The sequence below is a fragment of the Bubalus bubalis genome, chromosome 15, assembly GCF_019923935.1.
Source record: "Bubalus bubalis isolate 160015118507 breed Murrah chromosome 15, NDDB_SH_1, whole genome shotgun sequence".
Classification (NCBI taxonomy): Eukaryota; Metazoa; Chordata; class Mammalia; order Artiodactyla; family Bovidae; genus Bubalus; species Bubalus bubalis.
The window spans coordinates 50,157,846-50,181,069 of record NC_059171.1 but is presented as its reverse complement, the minus strand read 5'-3'; the positions used below and the strand labels follow the sequence as shown (position 1 = coordinate 50,181,069).

Genomic DNA, 23,224 nt, shown 5'->3' with positions numbered 1-23,224 from the left:
CACATACACACACATAGACACCCAGGACCACTGAAGCCCAAATAAAATGACATTCATTAGGAAACCACACTCTTCTGAATTACCTGTATTTCTGAAGTGAATAAATATTTTAAGTACAGTTCCTTTATGTAAAACACAATCACTGACTGGAAATGGATCTGTTGATATCAACCTAACTTGAATAAAATAGCTATCATATTTGTAAATATATTAATAATAATAAATACACATATATATGTATATTAATATACCTTTGTCCCAGGGTCTCTTAAGATTTGGGTTGCAAATTTGGGTTTCTAGGTTGCTTGTTTTATCTAGTTTTTGTCTCTAATGGTGTCAGAATGGCCACTGATATATTTGGTTTCGGTTCAAGGAGACCTATTTTATCTTTTTTTCACATATGCATATGGGGTTAAAGAGCTTCCCTGGTGGCTCAGATGGTGAAAAATCGGTGTGCAATGCAGGAGATCCAGGTTCAATCCTGAGTTGAGAAGATCCTCTGGAGAAGGGAATGGCTACCCACTCCAGTGTTCTTGCTGGAGAATCCCATGGACAGAGAAGCCTGGAGGGCTACAGTCCATGGGTCACAAAAAGCTGGACAGGACCAAGAGACTAACAAACACACACTGCTCTATGGGGTTAAAACCCCTAGATAACCAATAATAGTTCCTCATCACAGAGGAAGTGTGAGGGAAGAAGACTCCACCAGGTAATGTGAATCAGGTGAAGGGTCTTGAGAAGACCATGGTGGTGGCTGTCCCTTGCAGTATTAGGAAAACTTGCAGAATCAGATAAGGTGGGGGAACTTGGAGATCTGCTGGAAGATGGGATTACACAGTATGTCACATGAAATTGAGGAAAAGTCACTGCATGTAACAAAGAATGGGGGTGGCGAGAGTATGTGTGGGCTGAGAGGGTGTGATTGTAGGATGGTAGAAATTACAGTTATGGTAAAGCTGATATAGAGAAAGGGTGTGTGAGTGTGTGTCTGAATGAGTGCACATGTTAGTGCATGTCTCAGTCATGTCTGACTGCGACCCTATGGACTATACCCCACCAGGCTCCTCTGTCCATGGAATTTTCCAGGCAAGAATCCTGGAGTGGGTTGCCATTTCCTCCTCCAGGGGATCTTTCCAACCCAGGGATCGAACCCACATATCTTGAGTCTCCTGTATTAGCAGGTGGATTCTTTACCAACTGTGCCATCTGGGAAGCCCCAGAGAGAGAGAAAGAGGTATAAATAATATAGCAAGTTATAGTGTCAAGAACTTAATTTTTTCTTTAATTAGGAGACCTGGGTGCTAAGCTAGTAGATTTTTTAAAAATAAAAATCATCTCCACTTCCCAAATACTTTCATCTTTGGTTTAGTGAGAAGTCCACAAAAAGGCCTAAAGTACATTCATAAGTCATCTTTATTTTTGGTTAAAAACAAACAAACATATTTTTAAAAATCCCACACTTCATCCACATGAAAGTTTTCCTAGAGTCTAATAAAAATAGTATTCCTTTTTTTTTTTAAGATTTTTTTTTTCTGATGTGGACCGATTTGAAAGTCTTTATTGAATTTGTTACAGCATTGCTTCTGTTTTATGTTTTGGTGTTTTGGCCATGAGGTGTGTGGGATCTCAGCTCCCTAACCAGGTATTGAACCCGCACACCTTGAATTGGAAGGCAAAGTCTTAACCAATGGACCACCAGGAAAGTCCCCAAAATAGTATTCCTTTTAAAGGGAAGATTTAAAAATACTTACCTTCATACACATTTGCAATAATAGCTCCTAAGGAAGTGAGCTTACCAAAATCTTCTGATTGAAATTAAGGACAACTTTTCCATGACATCTAATTTGACTGTATTTTCCCAATTTTTTTAAAAAAGAAAAGTTTGTGGGGGGAAAGGAAAACTTGTACTAAGTATTAGCTTTTTCTCAAAGATATCTCAAAAGGAGCTATAGAATATATTCTCTAAAGCCTATAAAAATTTAAAGACCATGTCAATCATATCAAAAATAGTGTTTTCCTTTTTAGCAGATTATTTTGAATTTCTGAAAAGGAATATAAAGTGAAGAAACATTCCTCTATTCATAAAGGTTAAGGATTTATGTCAAAATTAATACATAAAATCTTGTTTTTGACAACAGTTAAGGTATGTTTTGATTTTAAGGCACTCTAAGACTTAGGATACATCCCTGGGTTGGGAAGATCCCCTGGAGAAGGGAATGGCAACCCACTCCAGTATTCTTGCCTGGAGAATCCCGTGGACAGAGGAGCCTGAAGGGCTACAGTCCATAGGGCCGCAAAGAGTCAACACGATGAGAAACTAACACTTTAACCTTCAAGGACATTTTACTTTAAAATAGAGCAATTTTTGATCTTTAGAGTCTATGGTTAAGAACAAAAAGATTATAATTCTGACCACAGTTCCAGTGTGTGTGTGTTTCTACACCACCAAGCAAGTCTGGCCCCTGCTGAGTGTCCTACAATTGCGCTTAGCTGCTCAGCTGTGTCTGACTCTTTGCGACTCCACGGACTATAGCCCATCAGGCTGCTCAGTCCATGAAAATTCACCAGGCAAGAATACGGAAGTGGGTTGCCACTCCCTTCTCCAGGGGATCTTCCCAACCTAAACACTGAACCCAGGTTTTCCGAATTGCAGGCGTCTTTACAGTCTGAGCCACCAGGGAAGCCCATGAAGACTGGAGTGGGTAGCCTCTCCTTTCTCCAGGGCATCTTCCTGACCCAGGAATCAAACTGGGGTCTCCAGCATTACAGGTGGATTCTTTACTAGCTGACCTAACAATTCAACTCAATTCTGACACTACCTACTGGAGTTAGTATCAGATTCCACAGGCTAAGGGGTCAGTCCTATAAAACTGAATTAGGGACTTGGAAATTAAGAAACATACTTCCAAATAATTGTTAGATCAAAGAAGAAATAATAATTGAAATTGCAAACTGTTAAGGAAGCAGTGTAAAGGAGTGTTAAAATTATTAAGATGCATTTTAATAACTGTGCATAGGAAAATATAAATCCTTAAATAGCTTCATAATTAAAGAAAAATTATTGCTTATACAGGCTTTTAATACCTAGAAAATTAGAAAAACACAGCAGCAAGGAAAATGAGAAGAAAATAGAAAAAATTTAATAAAGAAGCAAAAATAATTAAAGAGAAAAAAATTCTAAAAACTAAAAAATTCTAAAGCCTAAAAATTCCAGAAGCCAGTTGCAGGCACAGAGCAGTAAAACAGAAACGCTTTCATAAACCTGGTTAAGAATAACAAGACACAGAGCAAATATATAAAATATTAGAAATAATAAAAGAGGACATAACACTGATATGGAGATAAAACATGATATGACATGACATTACTGCATACAATTGCATGGCAAAATACATACAATTGCATGGAAAAACTGGGAAGAAAAAAATAGTGTTGAGCACAATATGAACTACAAAAATTTTTATAAGAAAAAAGAGAAAATACAACTAAAAGTTATAAATTAAGTTCATCTCTGCTGTTGAATAGGACCAGGAGTGGGTGTATGCTTTTGTAACCAGCTTCTAGCTTACCTTTAAAAACAGAACATTTCATAGCAGATGCTGCTGCTTAGTCGCTTCAGTCGTGTCCGACTCTGTGCGACCCCATAGACAGCAGCCCACCAGGCTCCCCTGTCCCTGGGATTCTCCAGGCAAGAACACTGGAGTGGGTTGCCATTTCCTTCTCCAATGCATGAAAGTGAAAAGTGAAAGTGAAGTTGCTCAGTTGTGTCCGACTCTTAGTGACCCCATGGACTGCAGCCTACCAGGCTCCTCCGTCCATGGGATTTTCCAGGCAAGAGTACTGGAGTGGGGTGCCATTGCCTTCTCCAAGTAACTGTTATATACAGAATGGATAAGCAACAAGGTCCTACTGTATAGCACAAAGAACTATATTCAGTATCCTATGATCAACTATAATGGAAACTAATATGAAAAAGAATGTATATATACATATATGTATAACTGAATCATTTTGCTGCACACATGCCATGGAGCAACTAAGCCTGTGTGCCACAACTCTACAGAGTCTGTGCTCTAGGGCCCAGGAGCTACAACTACTGAATCTCACATGCCTAGAGCCCCTGCTCTGCAACAAGAAAAGCCACCACAATGACAAGCCTGCACACTGCAACTGGAGTAGCTCCTGCTTGCCGCAACTGGAGAAAAGCCAGGGCACATAGACCCAGCACAGCCAAAAATAAATAAATAAAATTTTTAAAAAATGGTAGGAGAAAAATTAGCAATGCATTCAAAATTCTAATAGGCAATAATTCTGAACCTAGCATTCTAGATAATATTAGTGACTTGTGAAGAAAGGATATATTTCTTCTTTTCACAAAACAATTAGGATCTCCACCAAAAATGGAAAACAAACAGTGTGACAAAATCATGGTTCAAATATGAAGAAAACCAAGAAATACCATTGAGTGTCTTTCAGCAGTTGATGATGTTATGAAACAGAAACCATTTAACCTAGAAGTGGTCCATGAAGCATCATCAGGATTGTGAATTTGGACATAGGGAGAATGAAATATAATTTTCTCACACTACTTATTTCTGTAGTGAGGATTACTAAGGTAGTCATATAATATATGCTCTGTTTATTGATTTTACTTACGTGCATGCTCAGTTCTCTTTGACTCCCTGTGACCCCATGGGCTGTAGCCTGTCCGGTTCCTCTGTCCCTGGGATTTCGCAGGCAAGAATACTGGAGTAGGTTGCCATTTCCTCCTCCAGGGGATCTTCCCAACCCAGGGATCGAACCCACTTCTCTTGCACCTCCTGTTTTGGCAGGTGGATTCTTTAGCACTGTGCCATTGTACTTTTAGAAAGAGACTTAAGTGCGGTCACAGAATACAAGATAAATATTATCAACCCTAACAATACAAAACTAAAGATACTGCTCAACAAGTAGAAGGTGGAAGGTGGTGAGAAGGAGAAAAAAAAGGACAGAATTGGTAATAGTCTCATAATATAGGGGGTAGTCAAGAGACATTGCCTACATTTATTTATACAAAACTTATCAAAAAATTAAAATTATAGCTATCAAAAATGGGTACAATCTTTCTAATATTGATAAATAAGGTCTGTGGAAAAGCTAAAGCTAACAGAAACCATGATTCATTGCTAGTGGGAGTGCAGAATGCACTTTGAAAGCCTGTTTGGCAGTTTCTTACAAAGTTATGCATACTCTTAACATATGATCCAGTAATCACATTCCTTGGTATTTACCCCAAGGAATTTAAAACTTATGTGTACACAAAACCCTTCCTGTGAATGTTTATAGCAGCTTTGTTTATAATTGTCAAAACTTGGAAGCATCTAAGATGTCCTTCCACAGGTAAATGGATAAAAAGACTGATTCAGCCAGACAATCAAATTTTTGTTGTTGTTCTGTCACTAAGTCATGTCTGATTCTTTGTGACCCCATGGACTGCAGCACACCAGGCTTCCCTGTCCTTCACCATCTCCCGGAGTTTGCTCAAACTCATGTCTTTTGAGCCAGTGATGCTATTCAACCATCTTATCATCTGTTGCCCCCGTCTCCTCCTGCCTTCTATCTTACCAAGCATCAGGGTCTTTTCCAGTGAGTTGACTTTTTGCATCAGGTGGACAAAGTATTGGAGCTTCAGCTTCAGCATCAGTCCTTTCAATGAATATTCAGGTTGATTTCTTTTAGGATTGACTGGTTTGATTTCCTTGTAGTCCAAGCAAGTCTCAAGAGTCTTCTCCAACACCACAGTTCAAAAGCATCAATTCTTCTGTGCTCAGTCTTCCTTATGGTCCAACTCTCACATCCATATATAACTACTGAAAAAAAAATGAAATTTTATTCAGTGACAAAAAGAAGTGAGCTGTTAAGCCATGGAAAAGACTTGGAAGAGCCTTAAACACATATTCTAAGTGAAAGAAGCCAATCTGAAAAGGTATGATTTCAACTATATGACACTCTGTAAAATGTATATTTATAGAGACAGGTAAAATATCAGTGATTGCCAGTGTCTTTTGGGGAGGAAGGGAAAGAGATGAATAGAGCTTTTTAGGGCAGTGAAAGGATTCCGTATGATACAGTAATGGTGGATACAATGTCATGTGCTTAGTCACTCAGTCACGTCTGACTCTTTGCGACCCCATGGACTGTAATCCACCAGGCTCCTCAGTCCATAGGTCTTCTCCAGGCAAGAATACTGGAGTGGGTTGCCATGCCCTCCTCCAGGGCATTTTCCTGAACCAGGATCTCCCACATCGCAGACTCTTTACCATCTGAGCCACCATGTAATGTCATATATTTGTTGAAAATTAAAGAATGTGCAACCCTAGGAATGGACCCTAAAGAAACCATGAACTTTAATTAAGAATAAAATATACATATTGGCTGATTAGTTGTAACAAAAGTATCAGACTAATGCAAAATATTAACAATAGTAGAAAGTGGCTGGGGGTGGTGGGGGAAGGGTAGAATGTAAGAGGATTCATGGAAACTCTATATTCAACTCAATTTTCCTATAAACTTAAAACTGCCTAAAATACTAAAACCCAATAACTTAAAAAAATAGATATGCAAAATATTTCACAATGTTCTATTTTATGTTTACATGAGTTCGGAAGTACTTCTGCAAAAATGAAAATTCTTCTGCATCACCAAGAGTAGCCTACTACATTATATATCTCTTTCCGTCAATTGGCTTTTTTGCTGTGGTACTTGTGATTTCTTTCCTGTATATTTTATCACAAAGTACTTTCACTGCTTTCTGTGATTGGTTTGGGAATAGTATTAGATGGATTTGATTATGTGATGGGGACATTTCAGGTGAGGTAAAGAAATAAGGGTAACATTAATTTTTTATTGCCATGGTAAAAAAATTACCATAAACCTAGTGGCTTAAAATGACCCAAAATGACTATCTGATAGCTCTGTGGGTTATATGAGCAACACGCATCATATAGAATTTAAATCAAGGTCCCAACAGGGCTGTGTTCCTAGTGGGTGCTCCAGGGGAGATTCAGTCTCTCTGCCTTTTTCAGCTTTCAGTGAGTGCCCATGTTCCTTGGCTTGTGGTCCCTTTTCTCCATCTTCTAAAATCAGTGGTGCTGCAGCTTTCCAACATTTCTTAATCACATCTCCCTCTGTGATCAACCCTGGAAAGTTACTCTGCTTTTAAGGATCCAAGTGATTAGACTGCAGTCGCCTAGATAATCCAGGAGAATCTCTCCATCACAAGGTCCTTAATCATATCTGTGTGTGATTACCTTTGACTACGTAAAGTAGCAATTCATAATTCTCTGGATTAGAACCTGAGTATTTGCGGGGGCTGGGCACTAGTCTGCTTGCACCCAGCAATAAGTAGAACTCTTTAGAAATTTTTATAGGGAAGAAGAAAGTGGGGTATAGCTTGAGGTATATGAAATTGGGAGGATTTTTTGTTGTTGTTAAGATTTTTAAAAATTACTTATTTTACTTTGCAATATTGTATTGGTTTTGCCATACATTGACTTGAATCCGCCATGAGTATACATGTGTGCCCTATCCTGAACCCCGCCTCCCACCTCCCTCCCCATAACATCCCTCTGAGTCATCCCAATGCACCAGCCCCGAGCACCCTGTATCAGGCATCAAACCTGGACTGGCGATTCGTTTCACATATGATGTTTTACACGTTTCAATGCCATTCTCCCATATCATCCCACCCTCGCCCTCTCCCACAGAGTCCAAAAGACTGTTCAATACATCTGTGTCTCTTTTGCTGTCCTGCATACAGGGTTATTGTTACCTTCTTTCTAAATTCCATATGTATGTGTTAGTATACTGTATTGGTGTTTTTCTTTCTGACTTACTTCACTCTGTGTAATAGGCTCCAGTTTCATCCACCTCATTAGAACTGATTCAAATGTATTCTTTTTAATGGCTGAGTAATATTCCACTGTGTATATTTATCACAGCTTTCTTATCCATTTTTCTGCTGATGGACATCTAGGTTGCTTCCATGTCCTGGCTATTATAAACAGTGCTGCGATGAACATTGGGGTACATATGTCTCTTTCAATTCTGGTTTCCTCGGTATGTATGCCCAGCAGTGGGATTGCTGGGTCATAAGGCAGTTCTATTTCCAGCTTTTTAAGGAATCTCCACACTGTTCTCCATAGTGGCTGTACTAGTTTGCATTCCCACCAACAGTGTAAGAGGGTTCCCTTTTCTCCACACCCTCTCCAGCATTTATTGCTTGTAGACTTTTGGATCGCAGCCATTCTGACTGGTGTGAAATGGTACCTCATTGTGGTTTTGATTTGCATTTCTCTGATAATGAGTGATGTTGAGCATCTTTTCATGCGTTTGTTAGCCATCTGTATGTCTTCTTTGGAGATATGTCTATTTAGTTCTTTGGCCCACTTTTTGATTGGGTCTTTTATTTTTCTGGAAGTGAGCTGCAGGAGTTGCTTGTATATTTTTGAGATTAATTCTTTGTCCGTTGCTTTGTTTGCTATTATTTTCTCCCATTCTGAAGGCTGTCTTTTCACTTTGCTTATAGTTTCCTTTGTTGTGCAGAAGATTTTAATTTTAATTAGGTCCCATTTGTTTATTTTTGCTTTTATTTCCACAGTCATCAAGACAGTATGGTACTGGCACAAAGACAGAAATATAGATCAATGGAACAAAATAGAAGATAAATCCATGATAAATCCATGCACCTATGGACACCTTATCTTTGACAAAGGAGGCAAGAATACACAATGGAGAAAAGAGCTGGTCAACCACTTGTAAAAGAATGAAACTAGAACACTTTCTAACACCATACACAAAAATAAACTCAAAATGGATTAAAGACCTAAACATAAGACCAGAAACTATTAAACTCCTAGAGGAAAACATAGGCAAAACAGTCTCCGACATAAACCACAGCAGAAATATCTATGACCCACCTCCAAGAATATTGGAAATAAGATTTTTTTTTAATGTGGATCATTTTTAAAGTCTTTATTGAATTTTTTATAACACTGCTTCTGTTTTTTGTTTTGGTTTTGTGGCCACAAGGTACATGGGATCTTAGTACCCTGACCAGGGATGGAACTCACACCCTCTGCACTGGGAGGCGAATTCTTAACTATTGGACTGCCAGGGGAGTCCATGGGGAGGATTTTTTAAAGGAAGTCATAGGATAGCAGGCAGATAGTACACTCTAACAATGATCTCATTTGGAGGCCAATCATAGAAACTAGTTGCTCATTTTCCGAGGATAGCTGTAGATTCAGTTCAGTTCAGTCTCTCAGTCATGTCCAACTCTGCGACCTCATGAACCACAGCACACCAGGCCTCCCTGTCCATCACCAACTCCCAGAGTCACCCAAAACCATGTCCATTGAGTCGGTGATGCCATCCAACCATCTCATCCTCTGTCATCCCCTTCCTCCTGCCTTCAATCTTTCCAAGCATCAGGGTCTTTTCAAATGAGTCAGCTCTCCACATCAGGTGGCCAAAGTATTGGAGTTTCAGCTTTAGCATCAGTCCTACGAATGAACACCCAGGACTGATCTCCTTTAGGATGGATTGGTTGGATCTCCTTGCAGTCCAAGGGACTCTCAAGAGTCTTCTCCAACACCACAGTTCAAAAGCATCAATTCTTCGGCACTCAGCTTTCTTCACAGTCCAACTCTCACATCCATACATGACCACTGGAAGAACCATAGCCTTGACTAGACGGACCTTTGTTGACAAAGCAATGTCTCTGCTTTTCAATATGCTATCTAAGTTGGTCATAACTTTTCTTCTAAGGAGTAAGCATCTTTTAAATTCATGGCTACAATCAGCATCTGCAGTGATTTTGGAGCCCAGAAAAATAAAGTCAGCCACTGTTTACACTGTTTCCCCATCTATTTGCCATGAAGTGATGGGACGGGATGCCATGAACTTCGTTTTCTGAATGTTGAGCTTTAAGCCAACTTTTTCACTCTCCTCTTTCACTTTCATCAAGAGGCTCTTTAGTTCTTTTTCACTTTCTGCCATAAAGGGTGGTGTCATCTGCATATCTGAGGTTATTGATATTTCTCCTGGCAATCTTGATTCCAGCTTGTGCTTCCTCCAGCCCAGAGTTTCTCATGATGTACTCTGCATAGTCAAGGCTATGGTTTTTCCAGTGGTCATGTATGGATGTGAGAGTTGGACTGTGAAGAAAGCTGAGTGCCGAAGAATTGATGCTTTTGAACTGTGGTGTTGGAGAAGACTCTTGAGAGTCCCTTGGACTGCAAGAAGATCCAACCAGTCCATCCTAAAGAAGATCAGTCCTGGGTGTTCATTGGAAGGACTGATGCTGAATCTGAAACTCTAGTACTTTGGCCACCTCATGTGAAGAGTTGACTCATTGGAAAAGACTCTGATGCTGGGAGGGATTGGGGGCAGGAGGAGAAGGGGACGACAGAGGATGAGATGGTTGGATTGCATCACCGACTTGATGGACATGAGTTTGAGTAAACTCCGGGAGTTGGTGATGGACGGGAGGCCTGGCGTGCTGCGATTCATGGGGTCACAAAGAGTTGGACACAACTGAGGGACTGTACTGAATTGAACTGAAGAAGTTTCAATTTAACATGATTGCAAGGCAAACAAGCAATTTTTCCTTTTTTTTTTTTCCAGTGCTGTTATCTTTTACTGAACTTCAGCATCAAATCTGATCAATTACTTTACCTTGGCCAATACCAGTATTGAAAGAGCAAGGAAGCTAAAATAATCTCTGCCTGAAATATGACCAGGGAAATGCTCTTCTTGCAAAGAGATGGCCTTGGATTTTCTGTCTTTCAGTCCAGGAGTTGTCCTGCTCTGGGTCTGACCAAAAGAAGGCAGGCTTTGACTCTTTAAACCACTCCAATTCATGCATATGAAATAAATGTCATGGCTGAGCTAATTTATACTCAGCCTCTTTTCTCGATCTTATTTTCTACCATCTCCTTTTTATGGGATGCTTCAACCTCATTAGTATTTCAGGGAAAAGCTGGACCCTGTCCATCATCTTGGTTGTTGCTCTTCTTTTCCTGGCAAACAGTGCTCAGAGTTTCAATAGAGGAAGCAGGGAAGGATACAACACATTCAGAGTTTGTGAAAGACCTTATTTACCATCAAAGTGAAGGTTTCCAGATACTCCAACTCTGTTTTCTTATGCTCTTAAGTCTTTGATGAGGAATTAAGAACTCCAGCCAGGGCTACAGAAGACGGATGTGCCTGGCAGAAGGCACTACGTGGTGTCCTGAAGCTGTTCATTAATTGTAAATGATGTTGCGGGGTGAGCAGAAACTATTAGTATCTTTTTTCTACATGAGCACTCCTGAGAGAAATCCAAATCTGCACATTTAAACGACTGTTTTCTTGCTAGATTCCATTGCCTTTTTGGCAACACATTCTTTTATGGGTTTTGTACAGACCTTTTCTGATGGAAGAAAATTGCATACCCAGTTCTTCAATTGGGGTCAGTCGGTAAGAAAGAAATATTATTTTATCTAGACGAACACCTGATGGAAAGCATTATTTATTTACTTACTTTTTACGTTAGAGAAGGCTCCTGACTGGGGAGGAGGAAATGCATTCATTCCTTGCTGCTTGGAGTATATTGTGAAAAGGTTCAATCGTGTTTGATTTTCCCATTCATTATGGGGTGTGTGTTTCCTAAGTCTTCCGCTCCATTTCTTTTGTTTATTGTTTACCAGGCACTGTGGGGTCTGCTCTTTAATGTGCCTGGTCCTTTGTTCTTCTGCCATAGGGTGTGAAGATATTTACTTACTTGTCCTCTGCTCTAAACAGCCGTGTGCAAAAGAAAGAGGAAAATTGCATCTTGTCCATCAGCTCCTCATACATCATTCAAAAACTGTGCCCTTAGTATGAAAAGTACAATCCCTCTAGATTTCATTACAGAGGGGTATAGTGATTCATCACAAACCATGCACTGAAAAGACATCTGGAAACATGATAATTATTTTAACGTAAATAATTAGAAAGTCATCTTAATTTTTTGTTTTGATAATGCTTTCAACTGTTGGAACAAATGAACATGCCACTTTCTTGCATCAAAACCATTTGCTCTGCGGTTTCTTTAAATAACACTAGGGTGAACTAAAGTTGTTCAAAGTGGGAAAAAATGACTCTGAAAGATATACATGGATAGTATCAAGACCAAAAATACATATGGATTGTTTGGTTGCTTGTTAAATTAATTGCTCATTAGGACCTGGCTCTGGCTCTAAATGAAAAAAGGCAATAAACAGAAACATTAAAATCAGGACAGGCTTTGTGGTTCTGTCCAGTTTCAAATCTTAAGAACCTATGTCTACATCTGTACCTACATTTATGGATCTGTAACTATGTCTGTATATCTTTTGATGAGCAGTCAGTAACAGCTTTATCTTTTCAATTAGTGACACTGTCATAAATCATAGCAACTCAGAAACAAAACTGGCACAAATATTCTTGCCTCTGGTTGAATTTACATTCTCTCCTCATGCTGAAAGAGAGTTATAGACATGAAAAAGCTCTCCCTCCAAAACAGTACCGTGCAAGGATGATACTTATTGTATCCGGAGTTTATTGTATGGGCCAGGCTGTCACTTTCCCATAGCGTCTTCATTTATTATGCTAATTAACTTCCCCAGTGCAGGCAAGAGGGTATCCGCCTGGTGAAACTGTCTCGGTTGGGGGGGTGGGGCGGGGCGGTTGAAAGCAAACCTGTTTTGTGCCCGAATAAAAACCCCATCAATGTGTTTCTTTTCAAAGACGGGAGGGTCAATACCATGGTTGTTTTTGTTCCCATCCAGTTATGTAATCGTGGGGACTTGTTTCTTTGCTTTCAGGATTTGTACAAAACACATTAACGCTAAACAATAGGCGCGAGTCAGGGGAGCAAACCCTCGAGCTGTGTCTTGGAGCCGTCCTCCTGGGTTTGGGAATCTCCAATGAGTTCCATCTCCAGTGCTGACTGTGCGTGTGAGTGTGTGTGTGTGTGTGTGTGTGTGAGCGCGTGTGTGTGTGTTTAGTTAGCTGGCACGCAACACACTTCCCCAGGGTTGTGCTTCCTTTTTCCTGAGATTTGGCGAAGGGTAAAGGGTCGGAGTCACATGGATACAAAGCATTTGATTAATGTCCAAGTCACCGCCAGGGCTGCCTGAGCCGCCTTCCCTCCAGCCCGGGCCGTGTGAGGCCAGAGCCGCGCGGGGCGCGGCGCGCAGGTCCCCGGGTCCCCCGGGAGCGGCCTCTGTCTAGCTCCCCCGGCCTTCCGCGCCCGGCGCCCCCTCCTTCTCCCCGCGCCCCCCGCCTCTCCGCGGCACGTAAAGTCGCCAGTCCCACAGCGGACCCGGTGGAGGCGGCCACTTTCTCCGGCGGGCGCGCGGCCGGGCGCCCACCATGAGCGACGAGGGTCGCGGGGACGGGCGCGCCGAGAGCGCCCGGGACCTGGAGAAGCAGCTCCGGCTGCGCGTGTGCGTGCTCAGCGAGCTGCAGAAGACCGAGCGCGACTACGTGGGCACGCTGGAGTTCCTGGTGTCGGTGAGCGGCGCGCGCGCGGGCGGCATTGTCTGTAGGCACCTGGGTACCCGTCCGGGCGTCGCGGGCGCCCCAATGTGCGCGCCCACGCTGGGGCACCCGGCGGGGGCATGCTGCATGCCTCCAGACGCCCCAGGGCCAAAAGTTAGCTCGCGTGGGAGAAGGTTCTTGTTCGGGGAATCTCTGCTGATCCATTTCTCCTCTCTCATCTCTACCCCCTCCCTGGTCTGCTCGAGTGCGTTGTGATTTTTTTTTCCCCCCTTCTCTTCCTCTCGGGGGGGATTTTGGATTTTGTTTGAAGATTCTTGGCTAGGTGATTCAAGTCTAGCTTCTGCGTTCATGTACATTTCGTTTTTGTTTGTTTTTAATCCTTGATTCTTATGGAACTTGAGTTCATTTTTCAGGTTACACGGCAGTGAAGTCTCTAGTTATAATAATCTTTGGGGGGGGGGCGGGGCGGGAGGGCGCACAGAGAGCAGCGGGGTTGTGATCTCCAGCAGCTGTGGGATATTAAAGCCACAGGAACTGCTCACCGCCACCCTAGTCCTCCTATCTCCTCCCTCCACCCCCCAACCCAGGGTTTAAATCCCCACCCCCGTGGGTTCAGCTCTTGGGTCCCCTGTTTGCACTGAGCCCAGAGAAGCGGTGTAATAAATCCAGCGACTTCAGGATTTCTTGAAACTGGCAGGAACTTTGTTTCGGAGTTTTAGCTTGACTCATTGGAAGTGTGCTCTGAAAATGTTTCATTCATTTTAAAGCCAGGAGGGGCAAAACTCAGTGAAAGAAACTTTTTAGACATCACCCAGAAGCTGAATATTTTTCTGTTCGCTGCTGCAGAGACAGAATTTGAGGGTTGGCTCCTCTCCACCGAGACGCGCAGGAGAGCATCATTCAGACACAGAGGACCTTTAGCCTTTGCGAAAATCTCCCTCAAATCTTCTAACCTCCTTTTCCCACCACCCTATTCCATTCCTCTTTGGTCTGCAAAGGCCAAACTTCCTGCGCAGTGTTCTGAGAGAGGTACAGTATCTGCTGATAATCGTTGATAGTGCAAATTCAGTTCTTGGGGTGAGACGCATTGACTGGCTTCTGGTTCACTTCTCAAATTAATATCGATATACTTGAGCCCCCAGGGGCCACATTCTTTGGGAAAGTGTGGGTATTTGCAAATATACTGGTAATTGGTGGTAAGTAGGATTGTTGTACACTTCCATGCATCAATGTCAAAAAAGAATGTTTTTAAAGCAAATTTGATTTTTCATAGCTTCAGATTTGACTTTCATGAAACTTTGTTGGCGAGCAAGTTCTTTGACTTTCGAAGAATCTGAGTAACTTTTCAAGATGCATTAGAAACTTCTTTCTGGAGGTATAGGGTAATAGTATTGAGCAAAAGACTTCTAGTTTACAAAAATAGCTAACCTAACCTACCTTAAAAACCAATGTGTTGATTTTTATTTAAAATATCAGTTTTTCCTCTAATCTTAACAACATCTGATTACTTAAAATGATAATATAATTCTATGTAGAGTTAGGTAAGAAATTATGGGAGGTATAAAATAGATTGCATTTTACTGTTAGTAGATCATTTTATGATTCATTCTTCTTATCTCATTTATAAATTATGAGCTCTTCCATTTTTCCTTTTCTTTATTTGCTATTTTCATGTATATGTTCACACACACAACAACACTAATTGGCCCAAAAGTCTGCCTAAACACAAGTTTACTCTGACTTCCTTTTGGTTTTATAAACATTGAAAGTTTAAGATCTACCTATAATAGATCATTAGATTTTCTTTTGGGGATATTATTTGTAGCAGCATTTACTTGTCATTTGTTTTATATGGTTACTTTCAGTTGATTAGCTAATCTAGTTTTAATTTTATCCTAACTGATACACACCAAGAGCTTTAAAAATATTCAAACCCTTTGGCCTGGTAATTCCTGTTCTAGGAATCCATCCTTAGGGAATGGTCAGAAATACAAACAAACAAAAGAAGTGTTTTGTTTTTTTTTTTTTTTTTTCCTTTAAATAGATGTAGTATTAAATAAGTGCAGTGGTAAATTTGTTGCAAAAATTTGATAATGAATTCCCAATTCAAATTTAAATATTTGTTAGATTAGTCATTGTATTTTATTTCTCTCAATACTTCAGCCCAACAGCACGGGTGAGGGTAATTCTGATCTTTATTACAGAGATGAAAAACGTATTTTTAGTTTTCCTGAGAACATATTTTTACTTACACAGCCTTAAAGGAGCAAGCAAATTGTGTTATTTCTCTGGATCAAGTGATCATATGGCCTGAAGGGAAACTTTTTTTTTAATAAGATGGTTTCTCTTCTTATTTCCCACCTTTGGCCTTTTAAGGAGAGGGCACCTCCCCCCTCCCCCACCTTCCCCCCATCACTTCTTCCCACCCCCAGATAGTCCGTGAACATTGCCTTTTTCATCCTCCGGTTTTCTCAGTCTGTATGATCTATATGCACCTTCTCTCCAGTAGCCACCCAGGCACACACTTCTTGACTGAACAAGGCTCTGACCTTGAAACTTGCTGCAGTCATTTGAATGGCACCCTCTTCCCATGGGTTGCTTCAGGCCTCTTCTTCTGCTCCTCCCTAACCCTTAGCAACCTGCTGGCTTCCTGCTAGGCTTTCAAGACTCTTCATCTCCTTCAGTAAAACTTTCATGACTCCATCTCTCCATCTTTCCCGGGTTAGAGTGCTCCCTGTTCAGTACCCGCTCTTCTCTGTAGTCAGTTGTTCCTTGGAGCCAGAGCAAGCTTGGGCAGATATTTGACTAGATTTGTCTCATTCTTCTAGAATGCAAGCTTCTTGGGGACAGGGCCACATTTTACTCACTTCTGTTTCCCTAGACTTTCGTGCAATACTTGTGACATCGTAAATACTCAATAAACGCTTACTGCACGAATGAACGGATGAATTCGCGAATTTATCTTCTAAACCTCCTGCCCCATTTTTAAGGACAGTTCCTCAGTTCAGTTCAGTTCAGTTCAGTCGCTCAGTCGTGTCCGACTCTTTGCGACCCCATGAATTGCAGCACGCCAGGCCTCCCTGTCCATCACCAATTCCCGGAGTTCACTCAAACTCACGTCTATCAAGTCGGTGATGCCATCCAGCCATCTCATCCTCTGTCATCCCCTTCTCCTCCTGCCCCCAATCCCTCCCAGCATCAGAGTCTTTTCCAGTGAGTCAGCTCTTTGTATGAGGTGGCCAAAGTATTGGAGTTTCAGCTTTAGCATCATTCCTTCCAAAGAACACCCAGGACTGATCTCCTTTAGAATGGACTGGTTGGATCTCCTTGCAGTCCAAGGGACTCTCAAGAGTCTTCCCCAACACCACAGCTCAAAAGCATCAATTCTTTGGCACTCAGCTTTCTTAACAGTCCAACTCTCATATCCATACATGAATACTGGAAAAACCATAGCCTTGACTAGATGGACCTTTGTTGGCAAAGTAATGTCTCTGCTTTTGAATATGCTATCTAGGTTGGTCATAACTTTCCTTCCAAGGAGTAAGTGTCTTTTAATTTCATGGCTGCAGTCACCATCTGCAGTGATTTTGGAGCCCAAAAAAATAAAGTCTGACACTGTTTCCACTGTGTCCCCATCTATTTCCCATAAAGTGATGGGACCAGATGCCATGATCTTAGTTTTCTGAATGTTGAGCTTTAAGCCAACTTTTTCACTCTCCTCTTTCACTTTCATCAAGAGGCTTTTTAGATCCTCTATGCTTTCTGCCATAAGGGTGGTGTCATCTGCATATCTGAGGTTATTGATATTTCTTCCGGCAATCTTGAATCCAGCTTGTGTTTCTTCCAGCCCAGTGTTTCTCATGATGTACTCTGCATAGAAGTTAAATAAGCAGGGTGACAATATACAGCCTTGACGTACTCCTTTTCCTATTTGGAACCAGTCTGTTCCATGTCCAGTTCTAACTGTTGCTTCCTGACCTGCATACAGGTTTCTCAAGAGGCAGGTCAGGTGGTCTGGTATTCCCATCTCTTTCAGAATTTCCCACAGTTTATTGTGACACAGTCAAAGGCTTTGGCATAGTCAATAAAGCAGAAATAGATGTTTTTCTGGAACTCTCTTGCTTTTTCGATGATCCAGCGGATGTTGGCAATTTGATCTCTGGTTCCTCTGCCTTTTCTAAAATCAGCTTGAACATCTCCTCAATCATCCTTAAATTCCTGATTTTATTTTCCATTTGGTCTGTATAGATAGTGGAAGTTAAGTTTCACTCAGGCACATATGTGTTATGTAACAAGAAGCTTTAAGTAAAAAATGTAGCATCTGCATTTAAAAGTGCAACTATTTAAATCAGGTATCAAGGTATTAAGGGCATTGTAGCATTGTTATTTAAATCCATTGTAGTCTAAATTTTCATTTGGGTCCTTGGATAGATTATATTATTGGAATTGATTATTTTTAGGTCTTAGGTAAAATGGTAGAGAGTGACAATTTGTTTGAACTTCTGTTCTTGTTTTGCTTGGGAAATGAAATTCTAGGCTTCATTAGGAATACTCTAAAACATTTCTTTTCTAAAAGAAAATGCTTTTATAGACCTAATATCCAGTGTTTGATGTCCAGAGTCTGGACAATAGTAGGTTGTAACTGGTTTCCTGGAGAAAGGACAGACCAGGGTCGATTTCAAGGGTGTGTCTTATACGGTCACACAGGGCTGCCAAGTCTGAAGGACCTCAAGCTTAGTTTGATGCTGTGCCATCAATGATTGAAATTCTTACTAATTTTATCTAGGAAGTTGTGCTTTGCCTGTGAAGTCCAGTGGGACGATGGGATGTGAGCAGAACAGATACACGAAAGAAAAAATACAGCTTCAGACTTTAATACAACTTTTTAAACAAAGTTTTCTTTATTTATTTATGGGTGTTCATTGCTGCTTGGGCTTTTCTCTAATTTCAGAGAGTGGAAGCTACTCTCCAGTTGTGGTGTGAGGGCTTCTCACTGCGGTGGCCTCTCTTGTTGCAGAGCATGGGCTCTAGGGCACGGAGGCTTCAGTAGTTGCGACTTCTGGGCTCTTGAGCACAGGCTCCGTAGTTGTGGCCCAGAGGCTTAGTTGCTCCACGGCATGTGGGATCTAACGGGGCCAGGCATGAACCCCAGTCTCCTTCATTAGCAACTGGATTCTTTACCACTGAGCCACCAGGGAAACCCTTCAGTACCCTTAATAGCACTTTTTTTTCTTTCCTTTTGAATGAAAGGCCTCACGTTTGAATTTTGCACTGGGCCTGGAAAATTGTGTCGACACGTTTCACTGTGGCAGGTGGTGTTGAGGCAGGGTGATCATATAATTTTCATTTAAACTGGGACACTTTCGAGGATGCAGGGGCCTGCTAGTAATAATTATGCAGGGAAGCAGGTGTACACTGGGATTGTACCTGGCTAATCAGAAAGCACAGTTATTCTCCATTGTTGGAACATTAAGACACAGACTTTGAGTTCAGCTGTATATCTTTTCATAAACAAAAGATTCTGAAATTTGTTACCTGTCCAGGCTTTGCCCCCAGAATCTGAGTCCTATCTCTCATTGCTATACAGAGCCATAGATTTTGGTCAAGGTGAGTGTCTGATTTGTGTGTCTGTTATATTCTCCTCTACCCTTTTTCTGTGTCTCTGAGTCTCTGCTTCCTCTTTCTCTGTGTTTCCCTTTGGTCAGTTTGGTCCTTCCCATGGTAATCTTGACTTTAAGACAGTGACAGGTTGCAGTCTATGTAACAACAGTCAGAGTTAGTATGGTGCTTTATAGTTTATACTGAGCAACTGTGTATTTCTTATCTGATTTGGCTTATTATATGTGAATCTCTTGTGCTCAGTTGTGTCCTACTCTTTGAAACTCCATAGACTGTAGCCTGCCAGGCTCCTCTGTCCATGGAATTTTCCAGGTAAGAATACAGGAGTGGGTTGTCATTTCCTACTCCAGGGGATCTTTCCAAACCAGGATCGAACCTGCATCTCTTGCATCTCCTGCATTGGCAGACAGATTCTTTACCACTGTACCACCTGGAAAGCCATTAGCTCTTTGACATGGTGCTCCTGAGAGCTCCAGGCTTCTGGGGTTTGGCTTCAGGAGCCCTTGAAGAGGATCCAGGGAGTTGAATTGTGTGGCTTCAGGCTCTCCACCCTGGGACCTCCTCATGTAGCTCCACTGTCCTCTGATTTGTGCTTTTGCTAAAGCAATTAGAAAAACACCTCATCTGGGTGGTAAACTCTGAGAGAGTAGAGATGGCACCTTTACTTCCTCATTATGCTTTACTTGAGCTCACCATGGTGCTTTGTAAACAGCAAGTACTCAAGAAAACAAATAGACAGATGAAGCAAAAGCAAACAAAATGGTTTGAATGGGTTTCAGTCATGATGCAGCATTTTGAGGTAAAGATAAATTGATTCAATACATGTTTTGCATGGACCTGTGTTCCCCTCAGCATTATACATTGCAGGCTGAACCCTCAGTATTCAAATAATCACAGTGCCATTTGGGAGCTTAAGTGATAGAGTAATAAGCCAAGTGGCAGGTAGGCACAAGGGACTCCCTCAGCCTGAGGTCAGGGGAAGGGTGGGTAAGAGGTGATAATAGAGCTGGCTCCTGAAGGATGAGGAGGAACGTGCCAGACTTGGAAGAAATTTATCCATCCTGAAATAGTAAAACACATTGAGGGTGACCGTGGTATGGCAGGCAGCGGGTGGTGCTGGCATGGCTTGGCATGCTCCAGTGCTAAAAGATTCTTAATTAATGGGGATAAACAGTCCTGTGTGCTTTTTGAGTATTGGGAAGAGATGAGATATGTTCAGACCAGTTTGAGAAGGGTTCCATTCTTAAGAATTATGACTTCAGTTAAAGACAGTGGGAAGTCATTGTGTGGGACTTGCCCCCTTATTAATAATAAGTCCAGGGCCTCCAAGGTTGGCACTGGGAAGGGGTCGCTTGTGGGAAGAAGTTGCCAGGCCAAGATTCCCTGAATCTATGTCTTTGAATTTGGCCTTGGGACCCCTTCCTCTTGTTCTTTATTTCTGCCACCTCCCTGGCTCTCTGGCTCCCCTGGTAGCGCAGATGGTAAAGAATCTGCCTGCAATCCAGGAGACCTGGGGTCGACCCCTGGGTAGGGAGGATCTCCCAGAGAAGGAAATGGCAACCCACTCTAGTATTTTTGCCTGGAGAATCCCATGGACAGAGGAGCCTGGCAGGCTATCGTCCATGGGGTCGTAAAGAGTCTGACATGACTGAGCGACTAACACACTGTTTCTTTGTCCGTTCACACAAGAATGCAGAGAAGGTGTTTCCTTGCTCCTCTTAACCTGGGACAGTTTATAAACTTCCAAAAGTTGTTACTGTTTACTGAGGAAGTGCACAGACCAGTAATCCCGGAAACGACACAAAACATAAATATAGTCTAGCTTGTGTAACACAGATTTCTGCTCCTACCAAAGTGATCTTGCTCTCCAGGTCTGCAGACCCTGCCCTATTTTCATCCTAAACCTTAAGACAGCTCCTGTTGATCATCCTGACTGGACCCTACTCCCAGGCTGGCTTGACTGAGTTCTTTTTTGCGAGTCATTAGACTGAAGGTGTGTTCTCGAGAATGACATCAGGAAGTAGCTCTTAAGCTGTCCTGACTATTTACGGTAATTACAGTAGGAAACATACCATGAATTAAATGGGGCTCTTTCATAGTTCTGATATTTGGAGTGTCAATCATGGGACCAGAACTGACTTGCTGTCTAGGGGGATGTGGAGAGGAATGTGTCTTTAGTCTTAAGGCTTCATCTGCATGACTATGCTGTATTATAATTTGATAACGTTGATATGAGTAGGCTTTATTGAGATTAGTTTTGTTTCTTAGCAAGAGAATTCTATCAACAGAGTTGAGGAATGAAGGTTGAAATCTGGTTACCTGTTAGGAGTTTCAAACATTTCACTGGTCCAGGTAAGAACTGTGGAATGTCTGATCTAAGGTAGAAACAATGATGAAGATAAAAAAAACTAAACCCAAACAAAACTCTTAAAAAAAAAAAAAGTCAACCCACAAAACATCAAAACACCCAACAACCATGAGACATTTCTTGGGTAGAACCATTAGCATTTATGTTCACTCAGAAGTGGAAGCTTAAGTAGAATGGAGAATATTAGAATGGTTTCTAGTTTGAAGACAGGATGGGGAGGGTCATTAACTTGAAATGAAGTGCAAGGGGCAGAACGGCGTGGGGAGGAGGAGAAAAGTGAATTTGGTTTTCAACTTGCTGAGTTCAAAGTCTGCTATGATTTTTGAAGATTAGAATGTGGAAGACATGGAGAAAGTAACTAATCATGTATGTTGAAGCCATCAGGGTAGATGAGATGACAAAGGGGAAGCAATTCAAGGAAGAAAACCTCCTAACCAAGAATAGGATGTAGGATGTAGAGTGCACTGGTGACTTGGACTGAGTTGTCAAGGGTTGAAACAAAGAACTGGGGTCAAGTGATCTCTTGAAAGCCAAGGAAAGATCTAGCTCCCAGAAGAAAGGTTCCTTTCAACTCTCAGAGCTTTTCAGAAGTAGGTCGTGTGAAGACTGAAGAGACAACTGGATTTGGCAATTAAAACGGCACTGAAGTTTTGGCTTCAGGAACATGCATGAGCAGAAGCCTAAGAAGGAGCTGGAAGACGTGATCTGAGTGGAAGCCGAGGAGATGAAGATGGATGGAAAAGCTATTCAAGGAGGCTGGTAGTAAATGCAAGGAGAGAAACAGGTTATAAACATTAAGGGATGTCTAGGGATGTTTGAGGGAGATGAGTATAGCTGAGGAGATGGAGATGATAGATAAAAAAGGGAACTGAAGCAGCTTCAGCAGAGCATCATGAAAGTCAAATGCATCGCTTGGTAAATCAAGAGCCACCAAGGAGCTGGGAGGCAAGGAAAGCACTTGGCAAAATTTTCCGAGCCATCCTGCCGTGGAACATACCCACAGCAAAACGTCATGATAGAGTCTAAACTTTTTTAAAACTCTTGCATGTTTTAAAATTCTGGAACTGCTGGGACACACCCTTTGCATCTCTCTGTGACCACTTGCCAGCAGCTCTGCCTCCCGCATGGGGACAGTGGGGTGAAGTGCATGGTGCAGACTATGGGTTTAGAGGCCCAATAACCTTGGTTAAAGTCTTGGTACTGAAATGTACAAACAGTGTGATGTTGGCAACTTACATAGCCTCTTTATGCCTCCTTGCATATCTGGAAAACATAGTCAATACTGCCTCACAGGGCTGGCCTAAAATTTAAATCAACTTCTGTAGGTGAAGTGTGACTTTTTAAAATGCAACATACAAAGTTAGAAGTCAGAAGAGGGAAGTAGCTTGCATTAATTTATTATTATATCTATTACGATTAGGTTCAAATCTTGAAAATAATGACATAATCATTTTTAAAAATCATGATATAAATGATGTACAGTTTATGCATTACATTTAATGCACATTGCTATCATTGCTCACACTTTTAGATAAGAAATGCTGGTTTACCTGACAACATTTTTGTCAGATTACATTTTTCCCCAGTACTTGTCTTTTGAGTGGTTTTTTTTTTTACTCTGCATTTGTGCATGCTAAGTCTCTTCAGTCATGTCCAGCTCTTTGCGACCCCATGGACTGTAGCCTGCCAGGC

The 23,224-nt window shown here is 41.6% G+C and overlaps 1 protein-coding gene across 2 annotated transcripts in view; it reads left to right on the top strand.

Moving 5' to 3' along the window:
* Positions 1–13,103: 13,103 nt before the first annotated feature.
* The window catches only part of PREX2 (phosphatidylinositol-3,4,5-trisphosphate dependent Rac exchange factor 2), a 298,802-nt gene continuing 288,681 nt past the window's right edge, over positions 13,104–23,224 (top strand). Inside the window, exon 1 of one of the 2 annotated variants that reach the window (XM_006061194.4) lies at positions 13,104–13,557. In XM_006061194.4, the coding sequence (XP_006061256.2) occupies positions 13,417–13,557 (141 nt within the window). In that variant the 5' untranslated portion in view covers positions 13,104–13,416. The remainder of the gene's footprint in view (positions 13,558–23,224) is intronic. The other variant, XM_045162805.1, reaches the window with a different exon arrangement.